This window comes from Nipponia nippon, unplaced genomic scaffold, assembly GCF_047370975.1.
Source record: "Nipponia nippon isolate SJK-2023a ecotype South Korea unplaced genomic scaffold, ASM4737097v1 scaffold_119, whole genome shotgun sequence".
Taxonomy (NCBI): Eukaryota; Metazoa; Chordata; class Aves; order Pelecaniformes; family Threskiornithidae; genus Nipponia; species Nipponia nippon.
The window spans coordinates 31,078-57,137 of record NW_028262312.1 but is presented as its reverse complement, the minus strand read 5'-3'; the positions used below and the strand labels follow the sequence as shown (position 1 = coordinate 57,137).

Sequence of the window (26,060 nt, the reverse complement as noted above, 5' to 3'; positions counted from 1 at the left end):
CATCACTTGCTCAGGTCTTGGGAGGAGAAGAAATTAAGAAAGGTGACATTCCTGGCTGCCAATGTTTGAATTCTGCTCCCATGAGTGCCTGATGTCGAGACCCTCAGCTTCAGCTGAATCTCTTCTCTTTGGGAACACTGCAAGGCAGTGGCTCCGATGTCATGCTATGTGTGCAGATGCCCGACACTCTGACAAGATAACACCGTGAGCAATTGCAGGACACTACAGGTAATGTAAGGGGTGACCTGTTTCATGGATTTGCTGCCCAAGGTAGAAAGTGGCACAGCAACCATCTCAGAAACACCACAGGAGGATGTAAAAGAAGACAAGCATGGCCAATGTGGAAAGGATTAACAAGTGTGGTGGGTTGACCCCAGCCAGTAACTAATCAGCCACCCAGCCACTTGCTCACTCCCCCAGCAGCAGCCTGGGGAAGAGAAATGGAAAGGTAAAAGTGAGAAAAGCTCTCGGGTTGGAATTAAGAATGGTTCATAAGTGAAGCAAAGCTGCATTCACAAGGAAAGCAAAAAGGAATTCATGCCATTGGCAGGAAAATGTTCAGCCACTTCCAGGAAACCTTCCAGGCATTCATCTCATGTAAAAGTGACTTGGGAAGGCAAATGTCATAACCACAAATGTCCCCCGTCCTGTTCCTTTTCCTGGGCTTTTCTTGCTGGGCATGATATCCTACGAGATGGAATAGCCGTTTGGTCATTTGGGGTCAGCTGTTCTTGCTGCATCCCCTCCCAGCTTCCTGCCAAACCCGAGCCCACTCATTGGAAGGGCAGCGTGAGAAACAGCATGAGAAGGCCTTCCTGTTGTTTAAGCACTCTTCAACAATAGCTAAAAGAGTTTTGGTCAGAAATCCAAAACTTGGATCCCTACGGATTGCTATGAAGACAATGAAATCCATCCCAGCCAGACAATTATTTCCACAGTCAGAGGGAACCTGAGGGCTTTCCCTCATGTTGAGGACACAGAGCTGTGAGGAATGAGAGTGTCATTCAGGCTGGTAGGGACCTGGCTAGATATCTGTAGAAAACATCCTCTTCAAAGCAGGGTCACACTAAGTTGCTCATGGTTTTACCCAGATGGGTCTGAGAAACTTCCAGGGATGGAGGCAGCGCACACGATCTGGGAAATGGCTTCCCATGTCTGACTGTCCTCACCTTGCAAAAGTTTCTCCCTATCTTGAGCCTGACCCCCTCGTGTTCCAGCTCATTGCCTCCTGTGCTCCTGCCTTGCACCACAGTGTCTTCTTGGGAACCTCACCGTAGGCAATGCGAGTCTCTTCCATCCTCCCCGCAAAGCCCTCCATTCTCCAGGGTGAACAAGCCTCTCCTCAGCCTCTCCTAACAGGACCAGTGCTCCAACCTGGGCCATCTCTGTGGCCCGCCACTGAAATTTGTGGATCCTCCAGCTTGCCAATGTCTCTCTGGCATTGCGGGGAAACAAAACCAGAGCAAGTATTCTGGATGTGGTGTCACAAGTGCTGAGCAGAGGGAGAGAATCACTTGCCCTGGCTGTGCTCCTGCTCACACAGCCCCAGATGTTGTTGGCCATCTTTGCTAAATGGCTCATCTTTTGCCTAATGGAACCCAAAGACCAGCAGACCCTTTGCTGTGGAGCTGCTACCTGCCTAGGCAGTCCCTGTCCTAGGACGTTTCAGGGCCTACATCTGAGGCAAAGAGGACACAGAGAATCTCACATCTGTCTACACCTGCTCTTACTAAATTCAGCAGTGGCCACACAGGGTCTTTGTTTCTTCTTTAACTGTTCCTGAAGCAGTAAACACTCCTTATGGTGCCCTTCAATTGCCTTTCAAGTTTAGACTGAGTTTCCATCTGGACCCTTGCGGAGCTTGGAGGATGCTGTCCTTGAAGAGCAGCTGTCCTGAGCTCTGCCACCATGAGCTCTGTCTACTCAGGAACAGCTCCAGCTCCTCCTGCCTGTGCCTCTGGCTGAGGGCACTGCTGCACATTTGGGCTGAAGCACTGCAGCTGTGCAACCACGCCAGCTCTGATTTGTCATAAGGAATCCTGGTGCCAAGTGTCCAAGACACTTTGAAAATGCTTTTCGTCAGTGCAGAGACAAGGCATGGAAAAAAGAGAGCTGCATGTCTTTCTAGCCTCAGGTCTAAAGACCCAGAATGAAATGCTTATTTCACTCTACTGAAGATATCCCCCTGGGTTGAAGAAATTAGATCTTTCCTTGTCACCTTCCTGGGTGTCCTGCCTAATGATGGGACAAAAAAAGTAGATGCTCATGCCCAAATCTTTTTCTGATAGGAGAAATGACACTGCGGGAAGTAAGTGTCTCTCTCCCCAGCTAACGGAGGGAACATCAGAGATGAATTCAGCCTGTTTCCCAGCAGGTTCCCCTGCAGCCCCAGGGACACCTGGAGGGAGCCCAGAGGGGCAGAGAAAGTGCTGCCTTGGGCTGGGCCTCTGCTGCTGAGCTGGGCTGGGCTCCTGGCATGGAGGGAGCTGCTGGCAAGTGGGCAGCACTGCAGAGAGACAGCTCTGCCCAGGAGCAGCTCCTCTGCAAAGGGCAGCAGGGCTGAGGGCACTGCCTGCAGGCAGCGAGAGGAGATGAGGGAAGGAAGAGGGATGTTACAAGCTCTGTGGGGTGGGGTGATGCTGAGAGCTCACTGGAGGAGAAATCTTCACAGCCTTGAACGCAGTAAGTGGCAGTGGGGCAATGCACATGAGTGTCTTGGAGGGGTGTCCTAGTCATGGCACAAAATGCTGCAGATAGGACTTGGCAGGATGGCTCTCGGGGTTTCTTTACTGTGGAGGAGGACATGCTCCAAAGCAGGGATACCCTGCCACATGGTCAGAGGACAGAACATGACAGCTGCCTTCTCCCGAGGATGGCTGCGGGGCTGTACAGCCAGGGGTGCCCAGGGCTGTCCTTCAGAGCAGAGTCCCTGTGCCTCAGGGGGCTGAGTACTGGGGCAGGGACTCTGTAACCTGCCAGGGTCAGCACTCAGCCTGCGTGGGGAGCTCCCCAAGGAGCTGTGGGGAGAAGCTGTGGGTGGAAGCAGTGACCCCTGGCAGGGCAGGATCCTTCTGCTGTCCAGAGGGTGCAGCGTGGGTCAGGGCTGCTCAGACTTCTACATCACTCAGAGGACATTTGCAGAGATTTCCTTTTAAAGATGGATGTCAAGGTAGGGGATTACCTGAAAGGGAAGAAGGCTTTGCTTTGATGTTTTCCACTATTAGTTGACTGGGTGGGCAGTGGGAGATGGGAATTTATTTCTCTGCTCTGCAGTAGGCAATGAGACCCCAGTTCTCATCAGGACTTGTCTGAGCTGCTCCTTAGCCCCTGCAAACCCAGAGATGTCCCTGGGCAGTGCCCTGCTGCCAGGAGGTGCCTGCAGGGCAGAGCTGAGCACACAGCGGGTGGGATGGGCTCTGTGAGCATGGAGAGGCAGGAGATGTGGGCACAGATGAACAGGCTGTGGCCAAGATGAGCTGCAGGCAGCAGAGCCATGGACAGGAAGGAAGAGAGACCTGCTGCCAGCAATGCTGTGGGAGTGGGGATTCAGGCATCTCCCTGCCATCCCTGCAGTGCAGGTTCTATACCTGGAGCAACCCCCTGGTCTCCTCACTCACACAGCAGAGACTCTGCCCTTAATGTCGTGTTGACTTGGCCATGAGTTGCCTTCCCAAGCAGCCTGACCACCAAAGAGGAGAAAAACTCAAGGGTCTGACTGTGTCTCCCTCTCCTGCCTCCCTTGGCAGGGCTCCTTTGGCATGTTCTTCTCTTCTCCCTGCCGCCCTTCTTCTCACCGTTACACTCACTGGTGTGGGGATGAGGATTCAAGTGCAGTTCAGACACCAACGCTGCATGTGCTGTCATGAATATATGGCCATGGAGGAAAAGCATCCAGCTCGCACCCTGTTCACCTGTGGGGCTCTGGGTACTGCAGTGTGTGCGGCTGGCACGGATCTCACCCTCCCTTCAGGACATAACAAATTCAGGAGAGTTGACTCTGTCCTTGGGAGGTCCTGCTGGGCTGCAGGCTGCCCTCCCGTAGGGCACAGCTCTCCCAGGGCATCTCTGTGTTATGCAGGAGCCCCATGGAGAAGACACCTCGGTGCTAAGGCCACTGAAATGATGCTGGGATGCTGCATGTGGGCAGCTGTCATGAGCCCTCTGTGTCCCTGGTTGGGAGGGCAGAGCTGAGATCCTCCTCAGGTGCGATGAGATGGGTTGAGGGTTTGCAGATCTGCACTTGGAAACTGGATTCCTCTGGTCCCAGCAGATTTAATATGAGATCACCCCTGAGTTCCTGTTTACCTACTGGTGTAGGGCAGGATTGAGTCCTGCAGAGCCCCCAGCAGAGCCTCCTGATCCCTGGGGCCCCCTCAGCCAGCACCAACCACAGCTCACCAAAGCTCTTCCCGAAAAGTGAAAGGCTCTTTGGGGGTTTCTATAAGAATTTGAATAGATTTTTCCCGAAAGCACTCAGCGCTAATTTCTCCCTTACTTTACCTCCTTGAACAGATCCCCATTCGCAGAGGGACAAAATGTCCAACAGCAGCTCTATCACCCAGTTCCTTCTCCTGGCATTCGCGGACACACGGGAGCTGCAGCTCTTGCACTTCTGGCTCTTCCTAGCCATCTACCTGGCTGCCCTCCTCAGCAACGGCCTCATCATCACTGCCATCGCCTGTGACCACCACATCCACAGCCCCATGTACTTCTTCCTCCTCAACCTCTCTGTTCTTGACCTGGGCTCAGTCTCCACCACTTTACCCAAAGCCATGGCCAATTCCCTCTGGGACACCAGGGCCATCTCCTATGCAGGATGTGCTGCTCAGGTCTTCTTTGTATTCTTCTTGTTTGGTGCAGAGTATTTTCTTCTTACCATCATGGCCTATGACCGCTACATTGCCATCTGCAAACCCCTGCACTACGGGACCCTCCTGGGCAGCAGAGCTTGTGTCCACATGGCAGCAGCTGCCGGGGGCAGTGGGTTCCTCTATTCTCTCCTGCGCACGGCCAATACATTTTCACTCCCCCTCTGCCAAGGCAATGTCCTGGACCAGTTCTTCTGTGAAATCCCCCACATCCTCAAGCTCTCCTGCTCAGACACCTACCTCAGGGAAGCGGGGCTTCTTGTGGTTAGTGTCTTTGTGGGCTTTGGGTGTTTTGTTTTCATTGTGCTGTCCTATGTGCAGATCTTCAAGGCCGTGCTGAGGATCCCTTCTGCGCAGGGACGCCACAAAGCCTTTTCCACGTGCCTCCCTCACCTGGCCGTGGTCTTCCTGTTTGTCAGCACTGGCATGTTTGCTTACCTGAAGCCCCCTCCATCTCCTCCCCATCCCTGGACCTGGTGGTGGCGGTGCTGTACTCGGTGGTACCTCCAGCATTGAACCCCCTCATCTACAGCATGAGGAACCACGAGCTTAGAGATGCTTTACGGAAACTGATCCACTGATCCAATGGGTGCTGTTTCCCTGACAATAACCTGCCTCCCCTCCTCTGCATGTTTCCCAGAGTTTAACTTAAGCCACAAGTCTGCTTTTTTCTTTTGCGATAATTCTACATAGAGATAATTTTCTGGGTTTATACTCCTTCTGTGGAGGTTTGATCCTGTTCTGTCTGACACTTGCACAACACTGTGTCAGATGTGGCCCATCAAATTGTAGCTCTTCAATAAAAGGGGACCTCCTGGCTGCAGTGCGTGAAGGCTGGGCGCTTCCTCTAAAGTTGCTTCCAAGAAAATGTCCAGGGAATCGGTCTTTTAAAATTTGTCGTTCTCCTTTTGTTCACAGTGGTTTTGTGGTTAAGCTCATGGTATAATTGGGTTCCATTAGATCAAAAGTTCTGGTTGTAAAGGCTCTCTTCTTGGTGTCCAATGGCAGGGGAGATGGTCTATCAGCTCCCCATTATTACCTCAGATTGCTTCATGTCTGACAGGACTGATGGCATGTACCAGACTCTCTGGTAATGAATTTGGAGGGGTCAGGAGACAATGGGGACTCATCACATAACTCAGGTGGGGTTGGAATGAATGGAGACTCAGAAAGTGAAACACCCTCAAAGGTGAAATCCACAAAAAGTAAAGCACTAAATTGACATATCCATGAAGAAAGTCTCTGCAGTGGCATGGGAGTCAGTGGAAACCCAGCAGGCACAGGGAAGGGAGAGTGGAGAGCAGCAGGAGCTGCCTGAGGACCCCCAGGGCCAGCACTCTGGTGCTGTCCTGGGGAGTGGGGCTGGTGGGAGCAGAGGAAAGGGAAAATTCAGTTGGGTTTGGGAATCACCTACAAGATGAATTTAGGAGAGCCAGAGAATGCCTAGCCTCTGTTTCCTCATGGCCTTGTGTCCAGCACCAGCCATGGGGCTGATGGGGAGCCTGAACCCCGCTCTCTGCCCCCCAGCAGCTGCTGTGGCCTTCAGAGGGGCTGGGGCTGTGGGGTGAGTGCCCAGAGCTCTGCAGCAGCCTGCGCTGGGCAGTGCCATGGAGCCAGCCCAGGCTGCTCTGCTCTGCTGGGCTGGGCTGGGGAGAGGGCAGGGGAGGTGGAGAGAGGTGGGGAGGGTCTGGGCTGGGCTGGAAAGAGCCCGGGAGAGAAAACCACCAGTGCAGAGCTCAGGTGTGTGAGTGTGCAGGGTAGGGGCAGCCAGCACTCCCAGTGCAGAGCCAGGTGTCATGGTGAAGGAAGCAAGGCATCCAAGGTGCAGAAGAGAGGGGCCTGGTCTGTGCCATGTTTCCAGGACACCCTCGAGAAACTGCCCCGGGAAATTTGTCCCAGACCAGTCCCACCCACTGGCCATTTCCACCTCTGGCCATACACCCCAGCCCTGTGGAGGGACCTTTGCTGCATGGTCACCCCCATCCTCCTCTGGGGCTCAGTGATACCCAACTCCACTGCCATTATAAATCAAAAGGGAACCATTTTCCTCCTGATAGCCATTACACACAAAATCCCACAGCTCTTGCCACAGTTGGTCTCTCAGCCAAGCCCGTTCTCAGACAGCTCCAACTAGGTCAGCTGCTCATGGCCTGGTCATGACAAATATTGAGAATTTCAATTGATTGAAATCCCACATTAGAGGATTTGTTACATTCTGTTTACAACCCAAAGCACCCCATGCTCTGCTGGTATCTCATTGCCTTATCTCTGGCCAGAAACTTCCTCATTTCAATAACTGACTATTACCTATTACTCTCCTGCCAAGCAATATGAGTACAAGACCGGTTTCACCTTCCTGAAAGCCTCCACATGAGGACTGGCAGGTCACTATTAATTTCTCAAGACCTTCCCTTCTGCAGGTTGAACAAGGCCCTTTCCTCCACTTTCTCCTCCCAGGCAAGTGCTCCAGCCCCTCAGCAGCTCGATGACTCTCCACTCAACTCCCTGCCAGTTACCAACACCTCCCTTGCTGTGGTGGTGATCTCTGGCCAAGAGCCCAGCAGCCCCACAGGCGCTCCCTCCCTCCTCCCCTTCCCCAGTGGTGGCCCAAAAATGGACATGGTTGTGTACAGGTGATCTAAGGAGCGATGAGCAGGGGGAGACAATCACTGCCCTCACTCTTTTGGTGAGACTCCAGGACCCTGCTGGCTGCCTTTGCTACCAGGTCGCACTGCTGTTTCCTCTTTTGCTTTCTGTCCCCCACCACCACCAGGGCCTTTTCTGCAGAGCTGCTCCCCAGCCAGGCAGTCTCCAGGCCCTGCCACTGCAGGCTGTTAGGCTCTCGAAGGCACAGGGCATGGTCCATCTTCTATCTCCTGAAGTTCCTGATGGGACAGTCCTTCTGCCTGTCAGGTGTTCCCCTGAATGGCATCCCTAGGGCACAGGAATGGTCCTCCCAATTTAGTGCCACCCACAAACGTGGTGACAGTTGCCTCATCCGGGTCATGGATGCAGGTGTTAAACTGCACAGGGCTCAGGAGAGTCCCCTGTGCTGCCCCACAATGCCCCAGTATGGCCCACTGGCCTCCAGGTAGGGTATGACCCCTTCTCCACTGCTCTCTCAGCCTCATCCTCCAACTGCTGTTTCACCCATCTCTTTGTCAACCCATGCAGACTGTAATGGCCCAATGGGGGTACCAGGATATCGAGGGAGACCATGCCAAAAGCCTTGCTGAAGTGGAGGCAAACGACATCCACTGTTGTCCCCTCGTGCATAAAAGCAGTTCCTTCATCAGGAAGGCCATCAGGTTGGGGAGGCATGATTTACCCTTGGCTAAGCCATGCTGACTGCATTTGGACACCTCCTGCTCTTTGAGGTGCCCAGCAAGGTCCCCCAAGAGCACTCATGGGAAGGCTCACTCCTCCCCCAGGTGAGCTTGTACAGCCTGGGGTTCCCGGGGTTGCGCTTTTGGACTCTTTCAACGATGGCTGCAACATCAGTTTGTCTGCAATCACAAAAGATCTCTATCAATCTTGCAACTTCTCAAAAGGGATATTCCAAGGAAATATTGATCTTCCAGTGTAACTTCATTACCAGTGTTCTGCCTCTTACACCGTGTATTGAATTTATATTTAAATTAAGTTTAAATTTAAATTATTAAAAGAAATTAAAATGATTTACATTAAATTAATTTTTATCTTTCATATGTTTTCACCTCTCTTGATTGAAGAACCATTTCTAAGGTCATCTTTTCAGATGCAGACTGCCTAGACAAAAGCCCTTTCCCTTATTCTCCAGGTTTCTCCTCCCCTTACTCTTTCTTCATTCAGATTCCTCGCACCCATCCAGTTGCTGCTTTGACATCAGGGAGTTAAAAGTTTGCCTGTCTTGCAGCAGGCTAATTGTCTCCTTAGCCAACTCGTTAATTATGTTTATATCTCTCTTCTTTGGATCTCCCTACCTGAAATAGTTCTCCTAAGATTATCCCCTGTAGAAAGGCAACCTCATCAGAGGCAGCTTGGACTTAGCATATGCTTGCAGAGTCTGTTTTCTTTATGGAACTTGACCATGCTTGACTTTTCCTTTGCTTGCAAATAGGAAAAACCCTCCTGTGGCTGTGTGCAGCCAGGTCTCTAAGGAGAGCAGGGGGGAGATGGTGCAAAGGAGCTGTACCATCCAGCTGCAGAGATGAGTGGAGAAGTCTGCTGTAAGGAAAAGTCCCAGGTGGGCAAGGAGAGCAATGGTGGGGTTGGGGAGGTGAGGTGGGAGGTTGTCAGAGCTCAAGGGACAGCTTCTCCTACCAGTCCAGACCTCCTGAGGAGACACCCTGCAGCGATATCTATTGGAGAATGCTACCGTCACCTCTTCTCTAAACTGAACAATAATAAAATACACCCTTGAAAATAAAACCTTATGTTTATTAGAAGCTCTTTGAAATCTTTCCCCATAACTACACTAGGAAACAGCTCCAATTATCTGTACAACTCCTGAAGACTTGATGAAAATTACAGGAAGAGACATGGCTTGTTAGGGCTTACTTTATTTCAGTGAGCCCCATGGATGATTTCTGCTGAGTCCTTCAGCTTCAAGCACTGAGAGGAGATTGCACAAACCTCTCCAAGAGTCAGCATCAAAAGCAAAACCCAAAGTACCCTGAAGTATTAATAAGCCCCACTGAGGGCCATTACTGGCAAAGCCTCCCCAGGGACTCGTTAGAGCAGAGAATTGGAGGCCCTGATTGCAGGGAGGCAAAGGGAATGTGCAGGCAGCTCAGATACTGAGAAAACCCTGGCTTTGTTTTATGAAGCAGCAAGGCCAAGCGCTGACCCCCAGCCCCGGGGAAGGCAGGTCCTGTCCCTCACGCATTGCTCAGGGCTCTTCCTGGGGCAGTGGGATGTGGGGGGGTGATGCTGAGTGCAGGACAAGGCTATGACAGATCCCAGCCTTACTGGGGGTGTGCAAGGAGGCAATGAGGCCCCCCAGTGCCTTAGGACAACATGTCTCCTCATAGGCCTTGGGGGCAGAGACAATTGCCATAGTTAAAGGGAACGGCCTAGGATTCTCTTGGCCACTTCCAGCCTTGCCAGTGCTCTTTGCCATCTCCACCACAGCTTGTCCTACGCTGTCTCACAGCTGCTTCTTTTGCCCTGCAGGCTGCAGACACCCATCTCGCTTCCTCACCTTGCTCTCACCCTGCCATTTCCATACATTCACCGACGTCTCTCCACCCTCACACTCTGTTCCTTGAAACACAAGGACATGGACTGATCTCATCCTCCTTCTGGAGGACTTCATGTCCCACAGCACCACCCTCTGAGTGACATTTCTTCCTCCTCATGTCCAATCCCCACCATCCAAGCTGCACTGTGTGGCACTGTTTCGCTCTCCTGCTCTTTCCTACATCCAAGGAAAGTTCCACCATCTGGGAAAGCACCCTTCTAAACAGGCATCCCAACCCATCAGCCTTCTTGTAGCCCTTCATCTGACCAGACACAAGTAACCTCACCATGATCTTCCAAGGCTGCGAGCCTTTCTGCTTCTCGGATAGACATGACCAAGCTGTGTGCCTGCTGCTGTCCCATCCTGTACTCAGGCAGAAGAGACATGACAGCCAAAATACAAGCCCCCTTCCTGGAGTGAGCCTGGGTCCTTCGGCAGAGGGGGTCTCCCAGCCAATGTGCCAACCAGGTGCCTTCTGCTGGCCTGTCAGAGACACTGGCAGAGGGGAGTTTAGCAGCACATATCCCAGCCATGAGTCAAGGGCTGACCTATCGGCTGTTTCAGGAAGAAGTGACCTCACAGTGCCTTTCCCAGACACATTCCTGCTGTTGGCCTCTCACCTCCAGAGGCAGAAGTGACCTCACAGCCCCCTTCACAGCCATTGGCTTCCCAATGGATTATGAGTTCCCGAGACACAATTGACCGCATCATACTGTTCCCAGCCATTACCCTCCTTGTGGCCCAGGACGTGAGCAGACAGAAGTAAGCTTGTTCCATCAAATTTATCTAAAAGATTTCCTATCAATGATTTGCGTGGAGAAATGTTTCTCAGAGGAACTGCTGTATTTATACTGGTGCATTTTATGCCTCTACTTCTTCTCTTTTTTTCCTTCTTCTTCTGTTTCTTCTGTCTTCAAAAAGCTCTCCAAGGAAAAGAGTCATTGAATCCTAGAATACCTCAGCTTGGAAGAGACCCCTGAACATCATCTTGTCCACCTATCCTGCTCAAGGCAGGGAGAACAAGATAAGGTTGTGGAATGGGTCTGCCCAGTTTGGCATCATTCACAAAGGAGCTGAAAAGGCACTCTGGCACATTATCCAGGCAGTTAATGAAGACACTCCAGAGTGTTGGCCCCACTGCCTGCACTGAGGGATGCCACTAGGAAGTGGCCACCAGCAGGACTCTGCCACTGCTAGACATTTGGGCTGGATCCACCAGCCACCTTCCCACCCACTACATCACCCACTGCTTCAGTCCAGATATCTAAACTGGAAACCAGTCTGGCTATAAAGAGACTATAGGAAAACACGCCAAAACCCTTGCTAAGGCCCACATACATCCCCCTCTTTCCCCTGAACCCACACAGGTTCAGCAATGCCTCTCTTGTCCTACAAGTACCTGGAAATGGCTGCAGCAGTATTTGGCCCATCCCCTTCCCAGGGACTGAGGTGACGCTGACCAGCCTGTAACTCTCCCAGTCCTCCTTCTTGCACTTCTGGAAGAAAGGTTTGATGTCTGCCTTTTCCGAGGACCCCAGAACCTCTCTGATGGCTCTGACACCTTTGAGGGCACAATCCAGAAAGGGTGACATGAGCAGCCAGGAGCATTTGCAATGAGCCTGTGCAAGGCAGCTGAGATGAATCTCCCTGGGCCAGGGGGGTTTGTTCCTGGAGTCACAGACAGAAAGGGCAGGGTTCTGTCAGGCGTCCACATCTGAGCTGGCCTTGTGGACTCCTTCTGCACCCAGCAGTGTTCAGAGACACAGTCTTTCCCTCTTACACAGAGAGGCTGGGCACTGCAGGACTCACAGGGACTCTCTGGCCTCCTGTTGCCACTGCCAGAGGCTGGGAGGCACCTCAGCCCTGCAGTGTATCGCCCCGTTCTGCACTCATCTGAGATGCCCCTCGGCATGAGGAATGGACACAGGGACCTCAGTTCAAGGAAGCAGATTCCACTGCTGCATTCAGGAGGTTTCCCATGGGATGTTGCTACCAACATGAAGTGACCTGGAGGCGCTGTCTGTCCCACAGGCCTCCTTGGAAAATGAAGGAATAGCTGATGGCATTTGTGCTCACTCAGGACCATCTCAGCTCACGTACGTGATGTGCATGCTTACATCTCCTCTGTACAATGCAAACATGGACTTCTGACCTAGTCATGCGTTGTCATTCCATGGAGGGACAAAGAACCTCTCCGAGCTGGAGTGAGAGGCAAGTGCCGGGAATGGTGGTTGCAAGGGGCTGGTCTGTGGCCATTGCCCTGGGGCACCTTGCCCAGGGTGTTAGGCAAACAAGGTCACAGACCAGACCCTGCTCTGCTGGTCCTTCCAGCCTCTCGCAGGAGACCTGGCTGTGCGAGGGACACTGCTATGTGCCCCAGCCCTGCACAGTCACACACATTAGATGTTCACTGGTGTTTTCCTCACCAGGGCACTTTCTTGATCTTGTTCTTGACAGCAGCTTTGGAAGAAGACCTAAGCCTTCAGACACTGCCCTGAGGACATCATCACCCTTCTTTATGGAAGCGCTGTGATGGAGGCCAGCTCTGTCACAGAAGTGCCCATTGTGCCCAAGCTGCCAGAGCTCTCAGGGCTGACACCAACACAAGGGATCAGGAAGAGAGTGTGGAAGTGGAAAGAGATCAGCTCTTGAAGACCAAGTGCTGGTGCTCCCTGGCAGTGCTGCCATGCCGGGACTCTTTTCCCTTCCATCCATGCATAAAGGAACTCTCCCTGCATCTCCATAAAGGCCCTTCAGGAAGGATCTCAGGTAAAAAAATAGTCACTGAAGTGCTCTTTATTTTGTTTAAACACACAGAGAGCATGGCTCCTCATTTAAAGTACCACTCAGTCAGAAAAGAAAAGCAGAAAATTAATTAGAAAGGGGACAAGTTTATCCCAAGTAAAAAACCTCCACCACCACCAAAAAATACAGAAGACAGGCTGCGCCTGTAATGAGTTACGTTATAACAGCTATGAAGAAGACGATGGGCAGTTTATTGCTCCAGAAAAACATCCAGTTATCAGTTTCCACACAGTACACTTAAGCTCGTGGTTCCTCATGCTGTAGATGAGGGGATTCACTGCTGGAGGCACCACTGAGTACAGCACTGCCGTTACCAGGTCCAGGGATGGGGAGGAGATGGAGCGGGGCTTCAGGTAGGTAAATATGGCAGTGCTGACTAACCGGGAGACCACGGCCAGGTGAGGGAGGCACGTGGAAAAGGCTTTGTGGCGTCCCTGCTCAGAGGGGATCCTCAGCACAGCCCTGAAGATCTGCACGTAGGACAGCACAATGAAAACAAAACAGCTGAATGTTACTAAGAGACTAACCATAAGAAGCCCCAGCTCCCTGAGGTAGGCATCTGAGCAGGAGAGCTTGAGGATGTGGGGGATTTCACAGAAGAACTGGTCCACAGCATTGCCGTGGCAGAGGGGGAGTGAAAATGTATTGGCCGTGTGCAGGAGAGCATGGAGAAACCCAGTGCCCCAGGCAGCTGCTGCCATGTGGACACAAGCTCTGCTGCCCAGGAGGGTCCCATAGTGCAGGGGTTTGCAGATGGCAACGTAGCGGTCATAGGCCATGACGGTGAGAACCCAATACTCTGCTGACATCAAAGAGACAAACTGAAAGAGCTGGACAGCACATCCCATGTAGGAGATGTCCCTGGTGTCCCAGAGGGAATTGGCCATGGATCTGGGGACAGTGGTGGAGATGCAGCCCAGGTCAAGAACAGAGAGGTTGAGGAGGAAGAAGTACATGGGGGTGTGGAGGTAGTGGTCGCAGGCGATGGCAGTGATGATGAGGCCATTGCCCAGGAGGGCAGCCAGGTAGATGCCCAGGAAGAGCCAGAAGTGCAAGAGCTGCAGCTCCCGCCTGTCTGTGAATGCTAGGAGAAGGAACTCGTTCATGGAGCTGCCATTGGACATCTGCTGCTTCTGGGCATGGAAACTGCCAAAGGAGATAAACCAGAGAAATTCAGAGAAGCTTCTCTGAGCAAAATTTGATTCCTTCATTGTGAAATACCTAAGGGAGCTTTTCTTTCCTGGGGGACCGTTATGCAGCTCCGAGGCTTCAGCTCTGCTTTGTGCCGGCTGAGTGTGCTGTGCAGAGCCGTGCCCTCTCCCCAGGGGCTCCTTGAGGGTCAGCCCTGCTTTACAGCAATGACCCATGGAGGCAGCAACAGCCCAGGGTGTTTGGAGGGAGGGTTCCTGGGGAGGAGTTCCCTGTGCTGCACTAGAGCTCAGGGTGAAAGCTCCGAAGGGCGCTTTCTTCCACAGAGGAAGGTGGGAGATGAGGTGCAGCAAATGTGTCTTGTTATACTGTGTTTTAGTATTCAGACACCCCCATCCCACTTGGGACATATATACTGGAAAGGGTAAAATTCCCCGTTGCCCCGTTTCTCTCAGTGGAAACCTGTGTCAGTGCTCTCATCCAGGAGGGCTGCTCTGTCCATCAGCCTGGTGCCCAGCTGCTCTGTCCTTGCACCACTCCCAGCTGCAGGAGGGCTGCAACCAGAGGTTGTTCCAAATAAAAACCTGGTCTGTCCTGGGAGCAGAGGGGTCCTGTTGAAGGTGCAGATTTCAAAACACCTCTCCTTTCCAGCACAGCTCTGCAGAGTATGATGGAGAGGACAGGACAAGGATGTTGATTGGCGTGGGCAGATCGAGTGCTCTCAGACATCACCAAGGTCCTACAGGAGAGCTGTGACCTTCTGGAATGATGCTCACAGCCCCGCAGGACGCCCTGTCCAGCCTGATCGGGTGTCTGAAGGTGATGTCTGCTAAGGGAAGCAGTGTCTCATTGCCCAAGCACTCACTGCAGTGTCTCGAGCCTGGAAAATGAAGAGAGGGCTTGGGCACCTTGGTCCCATGGAAACACCTCCAGGGCAGCGCCCTCCAGGTCAGGGCCAGAGCAGGCACTCAGCACCCCCACCCCTTGCCCCACACCACCATCGTTATTGCCAGGGAGCCCAAGAGAAGGAAGAAGAGCAGCACAAGCAGGTGGAGGAACAAAGAAGAACGCTGTGACTCTCCTCCTAAGGGAAGCAAGGAGAGGAGAGGCGGCCGGGTACTCAGGAAAGCCTTCTCCTCACCCAGCAGGGCACAGCACCTCCTGGTTAGCAAAAGCCCAGGGCAGTCGCTCTCAGCCCCTTTGCCCTGCAGAGGGAAGCGGCCCCGTGTCAGGGGAGATGCCCCTCTGCTGTGCCAGAGCTCTGGCTGCAGAGGAGGCACCTCCTGCCCTGGACCACACAGCCTTGAGGGCAGAGGCTGTGCTGGGTGGGAGACGAGAGCAGGGGTCTTGCTCAGAGGAAGGTGTCTGCATTGGAGGGGATGACAGGGAGCTTTCCAAAGTCTCCCTCCCATGACATTGCTGGTTGGAGTTTCCTACAACACTCTGCCCATGTGTTTGCAGCCTGGAGCTATTCCTGGCGGGAACTGTTTTCTCCCTCCAAGTTTTCCCTGTCAGGGTTCACAGACCCCATCACCAGCTCCTGTCTGCTCAGCTCTGACCTGAAGAAACCTCCCAGTTCCAGGCACTCTCTAGAGGTACTGCCCGTTTGCAGGCAGTGAGGTGCAGGTCAGACAAACCCTGATGAGGCCAGCAAAGGTGATGCTGGTGCTCTCTGGAGGGAGAGGAGGGGATGGAAGCAGTTGACTTGCCTCCCACCAGACCTGCTGATCTCTCAGTGTAGCAGCTCAGGACTCTCAGTCTCCCTCTCCAAATGCAGCAGCGTCTTTCCCCTTTTTCCAGAAACAGCAGGAAACTGAAAGCACAGCCTCAGGAAAGCTCTTTACCTTCAAGGGATCCCCTGCCTTGCTCTTCCTCTGCAAAAGTCCCCTCTGAAATGCCCTGGGCAGCTCTGGCTGCACACCCTGCCTTCACCCCTTCCCCCTTGTCTACCATCAGCCCCTGGGCTGGGAGGCCTCCCTGACAGAGCCCGTAGGCTGTAGGCTATGAACGCTTTAGGAGACCCTTCCAGGAACGGCAGCTGCATTGCCCTGCACCAAAAGGCTTACCGTGACAAGGGCTGGAAATGTTTCTTCCCTTGCAGCTCTCCTCTCTCCCCCCACTCCAGGCTGCCTTTAATCTCTCTCTGCCCTACTCCTTTTCCCAGAGCCCTGCTGCGCTTGGCAGAGGAGTTGCTCCTTGGCCGAGCTGTCTCTCTGCACCGCTGCCTGCTTCCCATGAGCTCCTTCCATCCCAGGAGCCCATCTCAGCCCCGGAGGAGGGAACCTGCCCAAGACGTCACTTGCTCTGCCCCCCACCCCACTCGGCGCTCCGTCCAGGTGTCCCTGGGGCTCTCCAGGAACCTCCTTGGGAAGAGACTGAAGGAATCACCGATGTTGCCTGTCTCACCTCTGCAGAGACGTTTCTTTGCAGCAGTGCCCTTTCTCCTCTCTGAGACACAGTTAGGTCTGAGAATCCCCCTTCCTTGGCCCATCGTGAGACAGGACACCTGGACACTGGCAGGGAGGCATCTCCTTTAGCCATGCTGAGAGAAGGCAATTAGCTGGGTCAATGGAGGCATCTCCTCCTGGAGTTGTAGTCCTGGGGCTGGAAGGGACCTCAGCTCCCTCCCGTGCCTGCCACAAACCCACAGGACATGAGATTCCTCTTGCTTCAGTCATGGTGTCAGCTAAAAATAGGCACCTGCACTCCTTTGCTGTGGTCCCATGGTCATCAATGGAGATGGAGACCAGGAGTTCACGCACAAACACCTGGTGACATCTGAGGTGCCAGATGTTGTCCATGGTAATGGAGCAGTACTGAGAGACTGGGAAACATCTGGGGGCATCATCCTGCAGCCTGGTGAGGATGCCAGCTGAAATGACGGCAGATGCCCACATTTAGGACATCAACCCCTGTCCCTACTCACGCTGTTCAGGCCGCCTAGAGAGGTGTCCAGCTGACCAAATGTTGTTCTGTGCCAGAGGGAGAGGGAAGTCTTTCTCTTTCTCCCCTCCTTTAGCTGTATTGACTAGCTGTCCATTGCCTCTAACAAGAGTTGTCTCACACAGCCCCATGGAGCCTAACCTAATTCAGGGCAGCTGCTCATTGAATGGCCAAACACAGGCCTGTAGGGCTCTGCGAGACGCCAAGGCTCTCCACCAAAACTGCCTGTGGCTGGCAGGGACAGCACAGGACCTGCAGGAAAGCCGTGTCCCCTCCGAGCGGGTGCATGACAGACACCCCAGGCGCCATCTCAGATTCCTTCGGTGCTTGTGTGCAAGTGACTGATTGCCACCCCTGCAGTGAGGCCAGCCCTGTCCCATCTCTGTCCAGCAGATGCAAGGCACCGCATGAATAAGAAGCACATTGCACTGGGCTCTCCACTTGTGGGCCTATGTTCTCAGCTTCTTCTAGTTCTCCTCTGCCCCATCCTTTACTCACCCTCTTGACGATACAGTCTTCAAAGAGCCCAGTGAATTTCGAGTGTGCCTAGATCACAGGATGTCCACACCCAAGGACGCTTTCGGCAGCACCTTGTCCTTCCAGGAGATCAGTGCCTCTCTCCATCAAAGGCCCTGCAGGGCTGCAGAGACACCACAGACAGCAATGCCCTCTCCTGCCAGGGCTGCCCAGCCCAGCCTTTTTCTCTCTGACCTTGGGGACAGCAGGCATTGCTCTCTTTTGGGGCACCTCAAGTCTTTCTTACAATGCCGTCTGCCATCCACTCCAGCATGTCTCTGCCATGCAGCAAAGCTTTTGCGTACATGGGCTCTTGGGTGCTTGGTGTCCCTGTTCACCATGACAAAGCTGAGGTTGGCCTGGAGCCACAACTCGGGGGCTGCAGCCCAGATTTGCAACACTCTCCTCTGACTGGGAACAGCCAGGAGGAGCTGGAGCCCCGAGGTCTGTCACAAGCTGTGACTTCTGAGGCACAGTGGGACACCTCCCGCAGCTGATGTGCTGCAATGGATGGATAAAGGTTCTTCACGAGGCACAGGCTGGGAGCATGAGAAGAGGAATACTTTCTGTGTGAAGGAGTTGCTTGGATGTATGGAGCTCCTTGCTGGGAAAGTCAACAGGTTGGGTGAGCCCTTGTGGGTAAGGATCAGAGCAGAGGCCAGTTAGGGCGACATTGTGGTGGGAGATAAAGAACTGGTGATCAAGGGGAGGAGGTGGACAAGCTCTTACTTAAGCACCTCAAGGAAGCCTCCAGATCAGTGACGTGGGGCTCTTTCTGGGGACCTTAATGACCCTGACATTCATTGGAGGAGAACACAGCACTGTGAAAACAGACCAATAGGTTTCTGGAGGGGGTTGGAGCAATTTCTTTGCAAAGCCACCAGCTGGACCAACAGAGATGATGCTCACCTGGATCAGGTCCTTGCAAACCATGAAGAGTTTTCAGGGACGTGAAAACCAGGGTCATCCTTGACTGTAGTGACCATGAAAAAGGGAGGTGCAGCTCTTGAGCAGCCTGAGGAGGGAAAGGAGCAGAGTGTAGGGGTCAGACCTCAGAGGGGAAGACTTTGGCCTGTTGAGGGGGCTTTTAGTGGGGATCCCAGGGGCAGCAGTGAAGGGCAGCACAACTCAGTACAGCTTGTCTTTAACGAGAGAATCACCCACAAAGAGCAGCAGTGAGTACATAGCTGATAAGACCAGCTTGGGTGAAGAGGGAACTCATGAGGAAGCTCCACAGGTAATGGAAGCAGAGAGGAGGAGGGTGCAGAGACTCACTTCAGAAGGAGGAATTTAGAAATAGGAGTGTTTGTTTTTCTTTTTTTAAGAACAGTTTTGGAAACCAGGGTGGGTTGACTTACAGGAGCACAGATGCCTTGTGTCACCCTCCATCTGCAGTTTCCATTGGAGGGTCCAGGTCTCCCACGTCCCCTTGTGGTCACTCCCAGTCCCAGGTGAGTGTATCAGGCACACCAGGACCTCCTGAAGTGGCACTGGAGGCTTCTGGTCAGGAACTGAGTTTGGCCTGCAAAGATGAGGCAACTTTCTTAACATGTATGAAGTACGGGAACATTTTCATCAGCTGAAATGTTTGAATACTTGACCACTGCTCTGTCCTGTATGGAGCGTACTGGATCTCACTAATCTTCTCGCTATTCCCACATGTCCTGATTCAACTGACCATTTCTCAAGTCATCTTCTCCAGCAGGCTGTCTGCACAGATGCCTTTTTGAGTGTCCATCTGGTTTTCCTCCTCCCATTACTCTCCATTCCCTCAGAACCCTCCCAAGTACCCAGGTGCTGCTTGGAGCTTCAGGCAGTTGAAAGCTTGCTGCTCCTGTCTCCTGACTGTCTCTGTAGCCAGCTCCTTCATTGCCTTTCTCTCTGTCCTTTCCTGCTAATCTCACTGCACATTTTCCCCTCCAAAGTATAAGTGGGATTTAGTGGAGGCAACTTGGACTTCATGGACACCTGACGAATGGTATTTATTCTTCACTGAACCACTCTTCCTTTTTTTGTTTTTGTTCTTGTTAACGAAGAGAAATGCTGTGTCTCTGTGCAGCCACTTCTCCAAGGAAAGCAGAAGGAAATGGAGGCTGAGACATTCAGCTCCAGCCTGAGTGGGAAAAGCTTTGATTTTAACATGAATGATATAAGTTTCAGGTGACCGGTGAGAGAAATGGCAGGTTGGGGTGGGGTGGGTGGGATGAAGAGTGTCTCTAGAGTGTCTGACAGAAAGGGTCTGGCTTTTCCCACATGTTCATACTTCATCATGAAACCCTCTGGATCTATATGACTTGGGGATTGTCTATATTGTTTATTCTGTAAGCAGAAAAATAATGAAAATGCACAAATCTTTTTAAAATGTTATTTCTTTTTGACATCTTCTCATTTAGACTCTACTCCTGAACTCTCCCTAATGAACCACACAAGAAGGGAGGCATTAAAGAAAACTGCAGAGCGCCATGGCATGTTAGGGTATCTGCATTTCCATGAGCCCTCTGGTGCCAAGTTCCTGAACTGCAGCTACCGGAAGGAGATTGAACAAGCTGCTGAAGAAGCCTTTAAAATGTGATTAAAATCTCCAGGACTCTGAGGGTGTCAGTGGGCCCCCTGAGGTCCATCACAGCTGAAGCCATGAAGGGAAGCAGGGGTGGAGGTACCCCTCCCTGGGGGCTGCCTTAAACTGGCAAGAGGTCAGCACTGGTTCCAGGTGACAAAGGCAATGGGCAGGTGGCTCTGCTGCCACGTCAGCCCTTGATGGGTTTCATCCAGAAGGATGGGCAAGCTCTGATCCCTGGCACCGGGGAAGGGAGATCCTTTTCCTCATGCATTGCTCAGGGCTCTTGATGGAGCAGTGTGATGTGGGGGTGTGCGATGACGAGTGCAGGACGACCCTAGGAGTGCCTGGACTCTAGGGGGATGAGGAGGCACTGAGGCCATGGGGCTGTAAGGAAATGGTGTCCCCTCATGGCTCTTGGTGGCAGTAGCTGAGAGGAGAGAGACCTTGGTTGTGTTGGGGAAGTCCCAGCCCCACCAAGGCCCTCAGTCATCTCCACCACGGGCTCTCCCATGCTGTCCCATGCCTGCAGCAGTTCTCCTGCAGACTTTGGCCACCCCCCTGCTTCTCCACCTCACTGTGTACCTAGGCTTTACAAATGTCTTTTTGTCCTCCCTGCCTTCTGCTTCTAACACAAAGCTGTGGTTTTCTGGGGATTTGCCAAAGCTGTGAATCCCCAAGCAACACATCCAGCTGCTTTTCAAAGCTAATGCCCCGTCCAACCTGACCTTGAATGGTTCCAGGGATGGGGCATCTATCAGCTCTCTGGGCAACCTGTGCCAGTGTTTCACTGCCCTCATCGAAAAACGTTCCTATATCTAGTCTGAATCTCCCCTCTTTTAGTTTAAAACCATTACCCCTTGTCCTATCACTACAGGCCCTACTAAAAAGTCTGTCCCCACCTTTCTTCTAAGCCCTCTTTAATTAGTGAAAGGCAGCAGTCGCAGAGCCTTCACTTCTCCAGGTTGAACAACCCCAACTCTCTCAGCCTTTCCTCATAGCAGACGGGTTCCATCCCTCTGATCATTTTTGTGGCCCTCCCTAGATCCACTCCAACAGGTCCATATCTTCCCTGTACTGAGTATTTTAGAGAAAAATGAGAAAAAGGATAATTTTTTCACTAATTTTCCAGGAGAAAACATTGCTTGGGGGATATTATGAACGTGCATAAATACCTGAAGGGAAGGAATGAAAACAAGGGAGCCAAATTCTTCTCAGTAGTTCCCACTGTCAAGACAAGGGCTGATGGACACAGATAAAAACACATGACATTCCCTCTGAACCCAATAAAACACTTTTTCACTGTCAGGGTGGTCAAACACTGGAACAGCTTGCCCAGAGAGGCTGAGGAGCCTCCATCCATGGAGGTATTCCAGACCCACCTAGACAAGGTCCTGAGCAACCTGCTCTAGCTGACCGTGTCTCAGCTGGGGAGTTGCACTTGATGAACTCCAGAGGTCCCTTCCAATCTCAACATCTCTGTCATTCTGTGAGTGTGAAGGAGAAAAGTAAGATGGAAAGAAATGAACAGCACATAGCCTTGATGGCAAACACAGTGGGATCCTGTGGGGAGGGCCCACGCTGGAGCAGGGGAGCAGTGTGAGGAGGAAGGAGTGGCAGAGGTGTTCTGTGCTGACCGTAAGCCCCATTCACCATCCCCCCAGCTCCTCTTGGGGCTGGGGTGGGTAGAAGAATTGGGAGCAATGGAGTAATTTGAGCCTGGTAAGAAGGAGTGGGGTGGGGAAATGGTCTTGAATATTTTTGCTATGCTTTCTCTCTATCTCAATCTCTTTTAATTGGCAATAAATTCACTTGATCTTCCCCAAATCAACTCTTCTTTGCCCATGACAGTAATGAGTAAGTGATGTCCCTGTCTTTATCTTGACCCATGGCTAATCCAGCTTATTTTCTCCCTTTGTCCTTTTGAGCTGGGGGTGCAAGTGAGCAGCTGGGTGGGTGTCTGCTGCTGGCCAAGGCTAACCCACTACAGGACCACCACAGCAGGACTGCTGTGTGCAGCCTGGGGCTCAGCAGCACAAGGAAGATCCTGACAGACTGAAGCAAGTCCTGCAGAGGCCGGAAGGATGGCTGGGGCCTGGAGCAGATAATGGACAAGGAGAGGCTGAGAGAGCTGGGTTTATCAGAAATCCCTCAGAGCCAAACACCAGAGCAAGGACCCAGGCCACCTGGTAAAATCTCAGTCAATGAAGATTTTCAAAATTGGTCAAGACAAGCACCCGATTGAGCTGGAGCTGTCTGAGAAGAGGCTTGGCTGAGAGTCCAGCTGTGGCAAGAGCTGTGGGATTTGGTGTGTAATGGCTGTCAGAACCTGCTTCCCTTTGTATTACTAATGGCAGTGGAGTTGGGTATGACTGAGCCCCAGAGGAGGATGGGGGTGACCATGCAGCAAAGGTCCCTCCTCAGGGCTGGGGTGTATGGCCAGAGATGGAAATGGCTGGTGGGTGCAACTGGTCTGGGACAAATTTCCTGTGGCAGCTTCCCCAGGGTGTCCTGGAAACATGGCACAGACCAGGACCCTCTCTTCTGCACCTTGGATGCCTTGCTTCCTTCACCATGACACCTGGCTCTGCACTGGGAGTGCTGGCTGCCCCTACCCCGCACACTCACACACCTTAGCTCTGCACTGGTGGTTTTCTCTCCCGGGCTCTTTCCAGCCCAGCCCAGACCCTCCCCACCTCTCCCCACCTCCCCTGCCCTCTCCCCAGCCCAGCCCAGCAGAGCAGCCCAGCCTGGGCTGGCTCCATGACACTGCCCAGCGCAGGCTGCTGCAGAGCTCTGGGCACTCACCCCACAGCCCCAGCCCCTCTGAAGGCCACAGCAGCTGCTGGGGGGCAGACAGCGGGGTTCAGGCTCCCCATCAGCCCCACGGCTCATGCTGGCCACAAGGCCATGATGAAACAGAGGCTAGGCACTCGCTGCTCTCCTGAATTCATCTTGTAGGTGATCCTCAAGCCTCACTGAACTTGCTCCCTCCTCTGCTCGCACCAGCCCCACTCCCCAGGGCAGCACCAGAGTCCTGGCCCTGGGGGTCCTCAGGCAGCTCCTGCTGCTCTCCACTCTCCCCTCCCTGTGCCTACCGAGTCCCCTCTGACTCCCATGGCACTGCAGAGGCCTTTTTCATAGATACCACAATTTATCGCTTTACTTCTGGGAGACTTCACCTCTGAGGGTGTTTCACCTTCTGAGTCTGCATTCATTCCAACCCCAGGGCATGTGGGGAGTCCCCATCCTCTCCTCTCCTGAATTCTCCAAAGTATTTGCTAGAGAGTCTGGTACATGCCATGCATCCTGTCATACAAGAAGCAAACTGGGGAAAGAATGGGGAGCTGAGAGACTGTCTCCACTGCCATTAGACACCAAGAAGAGAGCCTTTACAACCAGAACACTTGGTCCAGTGGAACCCAAGTTTACCAGGCGCCTAACCCCAAAACCACTGAGAACAAAAGCAGAACAGAAAATTCAAAAGACCACTTCCTTGGACATTTTCTTGGAAGGAACATTGGAAGAAGAGCCCAGCCTTCAGGCACTGCAGCCAGGAGGCTCCCTTTTATTGAAGAGCTACAATTTGATGGGCCACATGTGACACAGTGTTGTGCAAGGGTCAGACAGAACAGGATCAAACCTCCATAGAAGGTGTGTGAACCCAGAAAATTATCTCTATGTAGAATTATCACAGGAGAAAAAAGCAGAATTGTGGCATAAGATAAACTCTGGGAAACATGCAGAGGAGGGGAAGAGGGTTATTCTCAGTGAAATAGCACCCATTGGATCAGTTTCCATAAGGCATCCTTGAGGCCCTGGTTCCTCATGCTGTAGATGAGGGGTTCACTGCTGGAGGCACCACTGAGTACAGCACTGCCACCACCAGGTCCAAGGATGGGGAGGAGATGGAGGGAGGCTTCAAGTGGGTGAACACTACAGTGCTAAAAAACACAGAGACCACGGCCAGGTGAGGGAGGCACGTGGAAAAGGCTTTGTGGCGTCCCTGCTCAGAGGGGATCCTCAGCACAGCCCTGAAGATCTGCACATAGGACAGCACAATGAAAACAAAACACCCAAAGCCCACAAAGACACTAACCACAACAAGCCCTGCTTCCCTGAGGTAAGAGTGTGAGCAAGAGAGCCTGAGGATGTGGGGGATTTCACAGAAGAACTGGTCCACAGCGTTGCCTTGGCAGAGGGGTAGTGAAAACGTATTGGCAGTGTGCAGGAGAGAATAGAGGAACCCAGTGCCCCAGGCAGCTGCTGCCATGTGGACACAAGCTCTGCTGCCCAGGAGGGTCCTGTAGTGCAGGGGTTTGCAGATGGCAACGTAGCGGTCATAGGCCATGACGGTGAGAAGCCAATACTCTGCTGAAATCAAAAATACAAACAGAAAGACTTGGGCAGCACATCCTGCGTAGGAGATGACCCTGGTGTCCCAGAGGGAATTGGCCATGGCTTTGGGGAGAGTGGTGGAGACTGAGCCCAGGTCAAGGAGGGAGAGGTTGAGGAGGAAGAAGTACATGGGGTAGTGGAGGCAGTGGTCACAGTCAATGGCAATGATGATGAGGCCATTGCCCAGGAGGGCAGCCAGGTAGATGCCCAGGAAGAGCCAGAAGTGCAAGAGCTGCAGCTCCCGTGTGTCTGTGAAAGCCAGGAGGAGGAACTGGGTGATGGAGCTGCTGTTGGACATTGTGTCCCTCTGCCCATGGGGATCTGTTTAAGGAGGTAAAGGAAGGGAGAAGTTAGGGCTGACTGCTTTCAGGAAAATCCATTCACATTCTTATAGGAAGCCCCCAAAGAGCCTTTCACTTTTCGGGAAGAGCTTTGGTGAGCTGTGGTTGGTGCTGGCTGAGGGTGCCCAGGGAGCAGCAGGCTCTGCTGGGGGCTCTGCCTGCCCTACAGCAACAGGTAAATAGGAACATAGGGTGATCTCAGATTAAATCCAATCCTGATATCAAAGAGCTTTTCAGCATTGTCACTCCCAATTCACCTGACTGCAGAGCAGAGCTGTGGGCAGTTTGGGTTGTGCCTTCTGCTCTAGTTGCCCCAGCACAGCTGAGGAGTGGTTGGAATGCAGCAATGCCTGGCATTTCTGCTGCACTGCAAGGGAAACCTTGTGGGTGCTGAGCTTGGGCACAGGGACTGTCCCGTAGTGCAGAGTGAGGACAGCCGCTCTGTCCATCAGCTCTGCTCTCAGCTGCCCTGTGCTGGCAGCTCTTCCAGCTGGAGGACTATCACACTCGGGTGTTCCCCCCAAAAGAAAGAGGTCACTGCTGGGAGCAGAGGAATCCAGTTTCACATGCAGTGCACATCTCCAACCCCCTCACTCCATCACATCTTACCTGAGGAGGATCTCAGCTCTGCCCTCCCAACCAGGGACACAGAGGGCTCATTACAGCTGCCCACATGCAGCCACCCAGCAGCAATTCAATGGCCTTAGCACTGAGGTGTCTTCTCCATGGGGCTCCTGCAAAACACAGAGATGCCCTGGGAGAGCTGTGTGCCGCACGGGAGGGCAGCCTGCAGCGCAGCAGGACCTCCCAAGGACAGAGTCAACTGTCCTGAATTTGTTACGTCCTGAAGGGAGGGTGAGATGAGTGCCAGCCGCACACACTGCAGTACCCAGAGCCCCACAGGTGAACAGGGTGCGAGCTGGGTGCTTTTCCTCCATGGCCATATGTGCATGACAGCACACGCAGCGTTGGTGTCTGAGCTGCACTTGAATCCTCACCCCTCACACCAGTGAGTGTGACAGTAAGAAGACAAGCGGCAGGGATAAGAGGAGAACATGCCAAAGGAGCCCTGCCAAGGGAGGCAGGAGAGGGAGACACAGTCAGACCCTTGAGTTTTTCTCCTCTTTGGTGGTCAGGCTGCTTGGGAAGGCAACTCATGGCCATGTCCCCATGCTATTAAGAGCTGAGACTCTGCTGTGTGAGTGAGGAGACCAGGGGGTTGCTCCAGGTATAGAACCTGCAGTGTAGGGGATGGCAGGGAG

At 52.9% G+C, this 26,060-nt stretch overlaps 2 protein-coding genes and 1 pseudogene across 2 annotated transcripts; 1 reads left to right on the top strand and 2 right to left on the bottom strand.

Annotated features, from left to right (window-relative positions):
* Window positions 1–4,478: 4,478 nt before the first annotated feature.
* Window positions 4,479–5,449, top strand: LOC148056780 (olfactory receptor 14C36-like). The gene is given in 2 exon segments (XM_087748110.1): window positions 4,479–5,316; window positions 5,319–5,449. Coding segments are annotated over 2 exon segments (912 nt in total). The 5' UTR covers window positions 4,479–4,535.
* A 3,444-nt stretch (window positions 5,450–8,893) lies between these two features.
* Window positions 8,894–14,018, bottom strand: LOC148056779 (olfactory receptor 14A16-like). The gene is made up of 2 exons (XM_087748111.1): window positions 13,066–14,018; window positions 8,894–8,915 (listed from the first exon to the last, which is right to left on the bottom strand). The coding sequence occupies exons 1-2, from the start codon at window positions 14,016–14,018 to the stop codon at window positions 8,894–8,896; spliced, it is 975 nt and encodes a 324-aa protein (XP_087604237.1).
* A 9,808-nt stretch (window positions 14,019–23,826) lies between these two features.
* On the bottom strand, window positions 23,827–24,755 carry LOC148056778 (olfactory receptor 14C36-like; annotated as a pseudogene).
* Between the last annotated feature and the right edge of the window lie 1,305 nt (window positions 24,756–26,060).

What these genes read in the sequence shown, in the direction of transcription:
- LOC148056779 (XM_087748111.1), bottom strand. Translation starts at nt 14,018, where the DNA reads ATGTCCAATGGCAGCTCCATGAACGAGTTCCTTCTCCTAGCATTCACA. An exon ending in AACTGCCCATCGTCTTCTTC is followed by an intron (nt 8,916 to 13,065) that starts ATAGCTGTTATA and finishes CATAAAGAAAAC; the next exon opens with AGACTCTGCAAGCATATGCT.